Source organism: Stylophora pistillata, chromosome 2, assembly GCF_964205215.1.
Source record: "Stylophora pistillata chromosome 2, jaStyPist1.2, whole genome shotgun sequence".
In the NCBI taxonomy this organism is placed as follows: Eukaryota; Metazoa; Cnidaria; class Anthozoa; order Scleractinia; family Pocilloporidae; genus Stylophora; species Stylophora pistillata.
In genome coordinates, this window is record NC_142520.1 from 55,069,878 (window position 1) to 55,082,302 (window position 12,425).

Sequence of the window (12,425 nt, forward strand, 5' to 3'; positions counted from 1 at the left end):
TTTGATTTTTTGTCCGGGAAAAGTAGATTCCTATTTGTTCTCCTCTACTGGTTAATGACTCAAGAAGACAGACGGCTTTGTTGGGAGGAAATTAGTCAGATGATTTTTGAGATGATCATCTCACAGTCAGTGACTCTCTGTGCACAAAGACTATTATTTAAAAATGCTTGACCCACGGAATGACATTGAAAACCCTTCCTGTCTAGACGGATATTTTGATAAAAATACCTGAATAAACCCATTTATGTCCATGCCGAATTAAATCAAGGGTAGCCAAAAGCTTCAATTATCGATTATCAATATCTCAGCTTTTGACATTATGACACACCTAAATGCCTTCAAAAAATCTTAGAGGAAATAATCGCACATTTTCTGGCATAGACCTTACCGCTTTTTCGATCGCCTTTCCTGTTCCATTAGCGGGAATTAAAAGGACACATTGGTTTTATTTATTTATTTATTTATTTATTGGTATAAATATATAAAAATCTGGAATGACTTGCCAAGTGACATAGTTAGCTCTAGCTCTGCTAGTAAGTTTAAAAAAAAACTGAAAGAACACATTTTTAAATAATATCAATAATATTGCACCAATATCCATTTATCAATTAACTTGTTTTTTCAATAATTTTTACCTTTACATTTTAGTTTTATTTTTATTGCATATTGTTTTTATTCTGGGGGCTGCCGTCAATGAGAATTTAGTTCCTCTCTGGCTTGACCCTTTTTGCCTTTTTGCATCTCGATGTTATTTCTATTGTTATCTGTCTGTATTATTATTATTATTATTATTATCTTATTATTTAGGCAAATGAAGTTATTATAAATAAATAAATAAATAAATAAATAAATAAATAAACATTGGTTTTAAAAGGTTATCTCTCAAGGATAAATTTCTTGTGCCATGTCTTTCAATCCAAGAAAAAAACGTAAAACAAAAAATAATGAAAGAAAAAATAAAACTAAGTGAAATGAAATAATTGAGGTATGAGATCGAATGAAGCGCGCACGAGAAGGGGCTTAGGACGAGGTCAATCATTCGTATCCAGGTTCCACAAGACTGATATAATTGAAACATATACAGAAGCAAGATGGCGGAAAGGCAAGAAATTTCTCCAGATTTCTTCAGTCTTCCCTGGGAAGACGTTGTTTTCCCACATATATTTGCCTATTTCACCATACCACAATTATTTCAGCTCAGAAAAGTTTGCATATTCTGCCGAGAGGCTTGTGATTCGTACTTCGCTTGGCAAAGAACTCTTGATTGTAGCCGAATTTCATCTCGCCTTACATCGAATGCTTTTACGTTAATGACCAAACCAAATTCTTGTTTACGAAAGCTGGTTTTGAAGAACTGCAAAAGCTGGCTAAGCGATGATGTCCTGGTTGAAATTTTAAAGCGAAATACCCGGCTCCGCGAGCTTGATTTGACTGCTTGTTCGAGTTTGACAAATCGAACGCTCTTCACATTAGCCGAGTTTAACCCGGATGTTAAAGTGTTAAAGCTACGCGAATGTCGCTGGGTATCATCCGACGCCATTACGCAGATATCTTTATGCTGCAACGCTCTTCAGATTGTTGATCTGACGGGCTGCTGGGACGTCGCTGATTCATGTGTTTCTTCCCTAGCCTCGTGCTGCAACGGACTACAAACTGTGCTCCTTAATGATTGTTATGGTATTAGTGATAATAGTGTTCGAATTATTGCAAACTCGTGTCCTCTGCTGAAACATCTCGGATTAAGAGGCTGTTGGCGAGTTTCCAACTCTGCTGTAAAACTGATCGGAGAATACTGCCCTTCACTTAGTATTCTTGAAGTTAAGGATTGTCGGGATATTTCTGAAGCCAGTCTGGCTCGATTGAGGGTTCGTGGAGTGCAAATTGATGTCGAAAAAGCCAAATGGCAACGAATGGCTATTGGCTTGAATGAACATCGTGAACAAATGGATTGGCAATTTCCTTTAGTAAACCTTAATATCTAAGTCCTAGTTTATTTACTGCACTTAGTGTGGGAATATGATCTACAAGTACCAGGGTGACCCTTTACAAACAACTTATTGGAATTTGGTGGGGGGGGGGGGGGAAGAAGTTGAGGGGAGAAGACATTTCATGTTGTATTATATCGTTATAACCTTAGGAATAGTGACTTTGAAATACCACGATTTAACACTATACACTATGGTAAACACACACTAAGGTATCAAGGACCATATATTTGGTCCAAATTAGAAAATGGTATGCGTGAACTACCAAGCCTTAGTATTTTTAAAACTAGAATCTGTAGAGTTGACCTGGTCAGCCTAGTGGAAGACAGTGGCAATTGCTGCAATCTTTGCAGCACGTGATTTTTTTTTTTTTTTCTTTTTTTTTTTTTTTTTTTTTTTTTTTTGAACACTGTTTCTAAATATTTTAAAATTTTAATGCATAGTTTATCGGCTGTATTGTTACTTATTATGATACTGTACATAGTTTTTTTTATTAATTTAGTAAAAGTAGGTGTCCCCAATTAGCTCTATGAGCTAAATACATTGGCACGGTAATAAAGATTTTATTTATTATTATTATTATTATAAGTCTATACTTGGACCAAGTGGCCCTGATCCAGCCGTAGCTTCTCCCAGTTTCCTTAGCATAAAGCTACAAGGAACATTACCACTCCCCCCTGGGTGGGATGCCATTGAATGGCAAGGTACCTCCCTCAATTTCATAAGGCTATCCTTGACAATTTGCTAGAACCTACTTATGCTTTTGGGTTGGTTTGTTTGAAAGGGGATTAATGCTTGTATAGGATATAAAAGTTAACCTTGGTTCTAATTTCTCATAAAGAGGAGCATGTATAATAGCCAAGATTTTGTTGGGTTTTATCATAATATGCTTGTGAAACTAACTGGAAAAAAAATCCCTTTGCAAAGCTATGAAGATAAATTAAAAATTTACGCTAACCCTGGGTTAGGTTATCGTATCATGGACAACCCAACCCTGGGTAGAGAGAAGCACTGTAAGGGTGAAGTGTTTTGCCCATGAAGTCAACGCATTAACCCGATGAGGGGCTTGTTTCTTGAAAGTCCCAGTAACTTAACAGACTTGTAAAGCTGTTTTGTCTTCATTCAAGATGGGCATTTGAAAATAGTACAACTACCCTATCAGCCAAAGAAAGAAAGAGGACTGGTTTGGGTGCCAGAACCTGCTTTCCTGTCTTTTAAAGTTTGATGCTAAAACATGGCTTTGGGCCCCGTTAAGTTACCGGGACTTTTGAGAAAGGGAACCCAGGTGTTGAACCCAGACCACCTAACCCATAGTTAAATGCACCAATTACCATGCCTTTGCATCTCCCCTTTTTATTCATTAGAATTATAATTTATTATTTTAGCTCATGAAAGCAGGAGGGGGGTTGGGGAAACATGCTTTAACTCATTAATGGCTGCAGCTTTTGTGGAAAACTGTGTTTTGAAGCTAGTCGAGCAGATTTCGGGTCACTGTTGTGGTTTTAAAAGCTCAAACTTACCAAAAACCCCTTGACAGCTCGTACACTCAACGGCCTTTTGATCCAATTGCAAAATGGTGGTCTGAAAATCTCGGGCACGCACAGAAAGCAATAGTTTTTGGGTGGAAAAGTAATGCCCCACTTACGACTTTTACTTTTCTCTCTTTCTCCTGCCCTTTGTTTCCCCTCTCCTTGCCTGAAGTTTCTCCTCACTTGCTGGAAATTTAGTAGGCTTCATTTTGGTGTAGAGAAACTACTCATTGTTTTCAAAGCACACGCTCAGAAAGGTAGGTGGGTAATGGAACAAGATTTTCGCGCAGATTTTCAGGTCAAAGTTACATGATTTTTTGGCTATTTCTCCAATCTCCTTCACTCAATTGCACTCATTCTGGTATCATTTGTAAGATATTTTCAACCTGTTCAAGTACGTGCTCAAAGTCGTGCTCCAGGGTTAAAAGTGATGACGTCACAAGGCGTAGAAAGGGTATGGGTCCCCATGGGTGCATACGAGCGCACCAGACATCAATAGGTTAAGTTCCCTCCTCTCCACACCTGTGTACAGTAATTTTAGCACAGAATCTGGTATAATATAATATAATCTAATATAATATAATATAATCTAATATAATATAATATAATCTGTTGATGTGCACCAGTCCTGGTATTTCCATAGAAGACAGAGATTACTTCTTTTTTTTTAGGATAAGTGGTATGAGTAGCTGTATCAACCGTCTGATTACAGGTGTCACATTACAGCCAACCCTCTGATTACACTGTCCGATTACAATTGTAGAGAGTCATAAGTGAAAAATTAAGCAGCAATCACATTCCAGGAAATTGTAAAGGTTATGATTAAATACGTAGATGCATGATCCTTGCAGTAGAGAGGGCTACTTATGCAATAGCGAAAATCAGACCTGAAAAAAATCAGGCCTGTACAGGATTCGAATCCCGTACAGGCCTGATTTTTTTCAGGTCTGATTTTTGCTATTGCATAAATAGCGTTCTCTACTGGGAGGATCGTGCATCATACGTATCTAATACCGCAGTTCAAAATATATGAACTTCATATATTCATTGTATCTGAGTTATGATTAAAGCATATTAAAAATAATCCAGAAGTCATATTGAAGTTTAATAGTAGTCAGCTTTATTGAGACTAATGTTTTGATCCCAATTCTCCCATAAAGAACTTTACTTAAATGCCAAATTCTCTAGCGAATAGAAACATACTCTTATTAAAGATAATTTAGTTAGATAAGTAATTACTTGATTTTGATTTTGATCCTAAAGGAAGCACTAGCAAAACGTAATGATGATTAAAACTAAACTTAGTTTTCAATAGATAACGAGAAATAAAGGACAGATTGCATACTTAATAGCCATAATTATGGAATGAGATAATGAGACCCTGCCCTGGAATCAACAAAGTGGTAGCCTGTTCCTAATAGAGTGAAGACAACCCTAGTAATATCACTTTCCCTCTATTGGCATATTTGCAAAGTAGTTGAGAAGCTGGAGTTTCCATCAGCTCTTACTTTGAGTGACTCTTATGCAAACATTATTCCTAGCAACTACTATTCCGACACCCAAAACTCGATTGTGCGCACTCAACTGGAAAGCATAAATTGAAGTTTTTGTAAGTGCTACTAATTTGTCAAGTTACATACAGTTAGAGAAATTGAAACAAACTACACAATAGTCACCATTCATAAAATTCCAATCCTACACTACAATGTAAAGAAAATTCTATAGTTGTAAAGAAGTTCCCTTGTAGGAAGAGTGTTGGTTCACTCAGGATAACTATTTACAATACCAATACTTTAATTTAAATTAATATCTGAATAAAATGCTATTGATATATGCTCTTTTTCTGATGTCTTATCTGTAGGTTGATCGCCTTTGTTTTGTTGTAGTTACATTTTCCTGAAAAAAGAAAAAAAGAAAGGGAATCTTGAGAGTGAGGAAATTTATCAGGGCTGTGTGGTTTAGCAGCGCTCAGTGGTCCCTGGCACCTTACTTTTGTTCTTGGGCAACTCAAGAATCTTAGTTTTTCCATAAAAAGCATATGCTGGGCATCCTGGATTTCACAGTTTCAGAGCACTGGGCTCCCTTCAATCTTTCTTAGAGCACAACCTTGTTTATGTTAAGGTAAAATTTTTTGAGGTAGGTGGCATGTTGAAACCCATTTTGACTTAGGGCCACAAAACAAAAATGAATGCTTCAATGGGGGAGTGATACCTTAGGATGATGATAATGGTGATGATGTCAAGGATGATGATGGAGAAAATTACTTTTATCATTAACATTATTTCACTGTCAGAAGTGGCTTGTTTGATGACACTGCACAATGATCTGACAAGAGTTTGAGCCTGGACCTCCAGAACAGAAGTGCAACAATCTAGGCACACAACTTTAGAGAATTCTAACAAACCTGGGTAGATACATACCAGCTTCCACTGAAGAATTTTGATCCACTCTTCAGCTTCTTGAGTGGAATTTGCATAACAGAAGAATGTTCTGTATGGCATGACAATCCTGAGGAACAAGAGATTTGAAGCATGTTAAGTCTTAATTGTTCTCGTGCAGTAGTTGTTGAAAATTTAACGCTAAATTATTTCATCTGGCATGTGATAAGGCACTCAAACAAGCTAGGGTATAAGCCAATGATGAACCTTGCATTTTTCCTGCTGCTTGACTTTGAAATTGCCTGTACCACAGAACCTAAAGTAGCTTGCATATTAAGGTGATCTGGTGAAGTCATTTGAAACAAAGGACCAGCCTGAAGGTCATGTTGAACTCGTACCTCTCAGGCAGATCCAGACTTTGAGCTATGGGGCTACGAGGGTTGGGGGGGGATTCTTTTTTTGTGTGTGTGGTTGTACACCTACCCCCTTTTCTTCCTTTTGCAATTTTTTCCCCCAAAATAAGGGGGCCCAGGCCCCCCTGGGCATTTCCCCTATATCTGCCACTGCCTCTTGAGTAGAAAACAGATATATGGAACAGCCAAGGAATGGGTAGTCAATGAAACATACCTTATAATGAAAATTTGAAGGTTACCTGAAACAATTTCCTTTTCCTAGTGAGTCATCTCTTGCCACTTCTTGACAATCCTCGAGGTCTATAGTTTTAATTGGTTCTCTGTCCTGAAAGGCAAATTTAAGGCATATTCATTGTATCTTAATTAAGGCATTTATTTTTTTGATCTATCATCTACGGGTTTATATCGAATTAATTTGATGGCCTGCTCCCAGTTGGCTTGTTAGCTCAATTGGTAGAGTGCTGCACTAGTATCGCAGAGGTCAGTGGTTCGAATCCCGTACAGGCCTGAAATTTTTTTCAGGTCTGATTTTCACTATTGCTCAAATAGTGCTTTACTGCGAAGGATCGTACACATAAACGTTTCATAACCGCAGCTCATACATATGTTTCGTATGTTTGTTGTTGTTAAGGCATTTAGTCACCTAGAAAATTGCTTGCACTTCTTACAAATAATTTAATAATTCCAAATAGGACACAACTCACTCCTTTTGTTTTAAAGTACTTCAGTTCATTCTTCAGCAGTACAAACCATCTTGTTTTCCAATTCTGCTAGAAAAAAATGAATCATCTTAGTAACAGAAAATGTGCACTGCACTCAACGAACAAGAAATTCTCACACCTTGTGTACAGGTGAATCTGTAGTCTGATCTCGAGGGAGGTAAAACGTTTTTTCTCACCTTTACTTTGCCTCCAAGTTTTGTGAGATATCCTTCTTTTGAACCAAACTAAAAAAAAAAAAAAAAAAAAAGGCAAAAGGGCATGTTAACCCATTTGTTTCTCAACTTGTTATCCTCCACTCAAAGAGGGCTCATTCAGTAGCTAGTAACAATAAATTATAAACTTGTAGAGTGCATTCCACACCTAAGTTATTCAGACCAAAAACATATTTCCCATAGACACCCAAAACAGGGGCAGTTTAGGATGTTGGGAGGGTGGATTGGAGAAATTAAAAGAAAAATCTCCTCATCCAGTGGCTCCTATTCACGTTAAGAATTTTTATGTTATACTGTTATTCTGAACACTCTTTTGTGTGATTGTATGACAACAAAGGCAATGCAGTCAATAGAGAGTTCTGTTGGTAGACAGGGGAAATATGGAAGAAAATATCCCAATTTGACATTAAGAAATTTAAATCTAAAAATTGGCGACTTTCGGTGTGTTATTCAGGGCGATTGAAAAGGTAAGACCAGCTGGAACATGAAACACCATTTATGTTGAGAGAGTGGATTATGTGAAAGAGCCTGTGACAGAGCTTGGGCCAATCTGTGCTCAGGGTGACCCTCACTCTCCACTTCCGCACTAAAAAGAAGAAAAGAAAAAGAAATGGAAAAAGTTCCAAATAAGATTTTTAGCGGTTCTCACTTACAGAATGCACACCATCGTCCATACTGTTTTCTATGCTACTTTTTCTGTTTTTCCCCCACTCTGCATGCACTCGCACTTTCTCGTATGTTGTTGGTTCTTCAATATCTCTTGGATATGGATATTTCAATAATGTAAGGACCCCTGTTAAAGTTAATGATCCACAGAGTAAATTAGCTCAAGAAGACAACAATGCAAAATATCTTCAGATAGATAGACATTTATTAAGAAGAATACCTTAATAGCAGCTGGAAGCTGAATTGCAAAGGTGTACAAATTATGTAATAGAACTATACAATAAAATCAAACCTAAAAGGGAACTAATTTACATATACAATTGTAATAAATGTTAGTTAAAATGTCTTGCGCTTTCTGGAATGAAAGCATCTCTGAACCAATTTGTTTTAAAGGAAACTCTAAATGGTCTGCGTCGTCGTAACTCTATAAGTTGATCTTGGTTATCGAAAGGCAGTAAGTGGTACAAACAATCCAAGGGATTGGAGACGATGTTGTTAAAGAATTTTAAGCAAAGGTCTTCTCTCTGATGCCTTAGGGAAAACAAAATGCAACAACTTGCAGAACAAGGCTTTGTACTGGCCAATGAACAAAGGGAGAAATAATTTTCACACACTCACCTTACACAGACATGGGAAAAGTTATCTATAGTAGCAAAGAGGCCCAGTCTGTCAATTTAGAAGAGGTATCTGATGATTGTTTGCCGTTTTATGGCCCTTCATCAGTGAGAACGAGTCATGCCCATTCACACACTGATATGCTCTCATTCAAGATTTGACCACAGTAAAGGTACAAACTTACCTGAATCACCACCAATCAAAGGCTTATTTTCAAAATGTTCCACAAATTCACTGATATTTGAAAATGATCCCATTCCAAATTTGAACTGTGAACCATCCCAGCCGATTTGAAAATGCTTTACAGAGCTAGCGCATCTGAAAAAAAAAATGTCAATTTAAAATTGTTAGATTCCTTTCATTGCCTAGCCATACCTCTCTCAAGTGGTAAAGATTATGTGGTTTGCCTGATCTGTGTATAGAAGTGTGGCTTTCAATGGGTCTCTGTAACCACACCTGCATGTTGTAACAGCCTGAACAGTTATCAAGGATACATACCATGTTGGAAGGATTCTACTAACCAAAGAGACAGCTCCTGTAACTGTATCTGTTGTTGAGATCTTACGAACTTATCCGAGAGATCAGAAGGACTTACCTCACTGACAATGAATATTCTCCTGGATTAGATGCACTTGCTCGAAGTAAATAACTTCCATCTTTTCCATTGGCCATCAACAGGCCCTCGGCCACATGACGACTTATGTTCTCGTGATACCAACTGTAAAATATACAAAGAAAAATTCATAATCTACTAGCTCCCCACAATAAAACAGCAAAAGAGAAATAAGGAAACAAGAAAAGGAAAAACAAGAACCAATTTAATGAATACAATTTAATTTCTGCTCGGTTCTAATTTTGTTTATAAACACCTCTAAAAAAGTTTGCAATGGTAAGGAACTTGATCAAAGAGGCTTTGAGTCTAAAATAACGTGGGCTTATGATTAAATCATTTGCGTTCGGGCATAGACATATTGGAATATCGTTACAATGCGGTATCAGCACCTCAAAAGAGGTTAAATATACACACAAACAAAACGCCTACCGATATCGATATATACAAATAATAACACAACATTTAACTTAGATCAAAATTATGAGAGACGTCCAAGAAAAATGACACATGAACGCTCCTTAAAATTCCCGATAAATTTAAACGAGAAAAATCAACCATCAAAACACTTTTCCTGCCGTTTTCAAATCAGACATCTATTTTTAAGGGTTTCATTGTAAAAAATGCCTATTTTTGGCGGTACTATGCCACTCTGTAAGGTTTTAAAGACCGATCCATTTCCTTACATTAAAAACATCAGCTACAGTACAATAGGATGGCCTAAATTTTCTACAAACAAAACAATAGCTTCTATTTTTCAATGAATGTATACCGCAGCTAGTCATCAAACGTTTGGTACAAAGAGCTAGTCTAGGGGTAAACGGAAAAGGTATTTTTTAAACAGAAAACTGGAGAAATAATTCTTTAAAAAAATTTGTCAATTTAAGGTCAATAAAATAGAAAAATTGGCATCAAATAATTTACCTAATCTAATAAACATACTGCATGATTTTCACGATACGCAATCTAAATTAACCAACGCATCCCAATTCTACGCCAAATTAAGTCACGTATAATATTTTCAAAGGAAATAACCCTCTAACTTGCTTCGATCTTTCTATTAGCTGTATATTATGAAAATTGAATACATAACGCTTCTTAAAATTGATAAGTAGGGTTAAGATAGCCGGTAAAGAACCTCACCTTAATCGTTGAACCTCAGCGTTACCTTCATGGTCGGCCATGTTTGTTGTATCTTTGTCAAAGCTGAGAAATCACCTGCATAAATCCCCTCTCGGGATCCCAGGAGACTAAACGTCATATTTACTGAGTGGGGGACGGAAGGGCTGGGTGAATTTGAAACTTCCGGCCGGACGTAAAACAGTAAACCGGAGTCAAAAGTACGAAAAAAGTTGCCCAATTTCAATTATTGTTTACGGTTAGTAACTGCAAAGTTTTTGGCTCACAAAACTCTTTAAAACTCATATACTTGGAGCGAACCAAGTTGATGCATTTTAATTCAGGCGGAAATTTTTGGACTGTTGAAATCACATTAAAATCACGATGAAAATTCATGAACTTGTTAAATGCTGAGATAAAACACAAAATAACTCGGATGTTTTGCCACAAAGGTTGTTCATAGAACACACCCCAAATTTCCATAACAGGTAAATTTTGTCCACCGTAGTTTAGACATATGTAAATTAGCTTTTCTATTCACAGGACAGTTTAATTAAGTGATCCTCTTGAATATTCATAATTACGGAAACGCACATTTTCATTCAGTTATTTCAAAGACTGAAGAATTTACGATCTGAAATAAAAACCATAGATTATTCTCCGTTTCTACGAACTGTTCGGGTAAAGGGCTAACGCTCGACGAAGGGCTAACGCTCGAAACGTCAGCTTTAGTAATCGTTACGGTGGCCAACTTACCATTTCAACTTTGTTGATATATCCAATTATTTCCTTACTCCCACCGACGCAGCCCCAAACAGTTTCTTTCGAAACCATCAGCCTTTATTCATATGGAATAAACTGTCAACTCAAACAGTCCAAGCTAAGAACATTACTTCTTTTAAATCATTAGCCATATGGGACATTCAGAACACGAAGACCCCGAACCACCTGAAAAGATTTTGAACTACATACATTTATTGTTTCTTTTAGACTTCACATATTTATCGTAGATTATTAGCACTACAAATTAGTTATCCTATATCTCCCAGCGTTAGCCTAGCTATTTGGGAGAACAAGTTCCAAGTCTGAGTCCAAGACCTGATACCCCCATCAGGTTCTGCAATATTTTTCTGTCCCTCCCCCACCAGAATATAAAGTTTCCCCCTTATCCTCTTTTGGCGACGATTGACCACCTCTCCCCACCGTCCTCCCTGAAACCTTGACCCCCCCGAAATCCTCCACCGCTCTCCGCGGGAGAAAAACTAATATCTGCTCCCTTAGTTTAGTTTATTAGCTGCGTTTGATATTAGCAGGAAAATCAAAACAGAACTAAAGAAAACAGAATGCAGTTTTAGTTTAGCTCTTGAGCACACAATAGTTAGTTTTTTTCCTCTTATTTTATCAGATTCTTACACGTGGTAATCAAGAAGGAAAAACTATTTGACACCTTGAATCTTGCTGACGTCCGAGTAGATAACGCATTCCTATTTTTAATGAAAATGATGATTAACATAATAAACGGCGGAGGCTTAATGAACAGATGTCTGTTCTCTCACCCACGCTCCAGAAGTCTGTCGGCTGTCTGACGTGAACAAACGACAATAAAGTGTCTTTACGGCCCACTGACAGAAGGGTGTTTTCCTCAAAAAATTTGATCAGACATTGCAGCGAACGTGAAAGAAAATAAACGAATTAAGACGAATTAAGTTGCGAATTCTCCTAAGCTTAGGCTGCTTTATACTTTTACATGTAACTTACTTTGTAAATGCAGATGACCGCGACAAATTGAATTTTGGGCCTAGGCCGTGATGTTCTCCCGCGCCTTACATCCTAACCTTCTTAAATAGCAGGGATACGATGAAAACTTCTGTTTCTATTACCACTTTATTTAAAATTTTTAAAGCTTCATCTACAGTGGAATCAGTACTGGAGCCCTCCTTATGAGCGCCTCTCCCGTCACGCTTCAGGCCGAAATTTTAGATGAAATACTTTATCTTTCTATTCGGCATCATGAAAGGGTTCATTGCGAACAAATTTGAAGCCTTACGCTAGTTTACTGCTAATTTGTTCTATATACAGCAGCATGTTTTTCATTATAAAGAAAAAGGAAGAAAAAAAAAAAAAAAAAAAAAAAAAATTTGCTTCCCCCACCCCACCCCAGAAGGACATAAGAAAA

General features: G+C 37.1%; 2 protein-coding genes and 1 long non-coding RNA gene across 4 annotated transcripts in view; 1 reads left to right on the forward strand and 2 right to left on the reverse strand.

Moving 5' to 3' along the window:
• Window positions 1-448, reverse strand: part of LOC148740463 (uncharacterized) — a 1,732-nt gene extending 1,284 nt beyond the window's left edge. The window contains exon 1 of the long non-coding RNA XR_015996545.1: window positions 389-448. This is a non-coding gene — a long non-coding RNA (uncharacterized LOC148740463). The remainder of the gene's footprint in view (window positions 1-388) is intronic.
• Window positions 449-474: 26 nt separating this feature from the next.
• LOC111344534 (uncharacterized) lies at window positions 475-2,942 on the forward strand. Its single transcript, XM_022951774.2, has one exon. It carries the CDS (start codon window positions 1,092-1,094, stop codon window positions 1,980-1,982), a length of 891 nt encoding a protein of 296 aa, XP_022807509.2. The 5' UTR covers window positions 475-1,091; the 3' UTR covers window positions 1,983-2,942.
• A 1,669-nt stretch (window positions 2,943-4,611) lies between these two features.
• Window positions 4,612-10,405, reverse strand: LOC111344537 (dual adapter for phosphotyrosine and 3-phosphotyrosine and 3-phosphoinositide). 2 transcript variants are annotated; one of them, XM_022951778.2, is made up of 9 exons: window positions 10,274-10,405; window positions 9,116-9,238; window positions 8,705-8,838; window positions 7,893-8,032; window positions 7,204-7,251; window positions 7,010-7,072; window positions 6,545-6,630; window positions 5,935-6,022; window positions 4,612-5,410 (listed from the first exon to the last, which is right to left on the reverse strand). In XM_022951778.2, exons 1-9 carry the CDS (start codon window positions 10,312-10,314, stop codon window positions 5,366-5,368), a joined length of 768 nt encoding a protein of 255 aa, XP_022807513.1. In that variant the 5' UTR covers window positions 10,315-10,405; the 3' UTR covers window positions 4,612-5,365. The 2 variants fall into 2 exon arrangements, with proteins under 2 accessions (XP_022807513.1, XP_022807512.1); XM_022951777.2 differs by having other exon boundaries at window positions 7,010-7,075.
• Window positions 10,406-12,425: the final 2,020 nt, after the last annotated feature.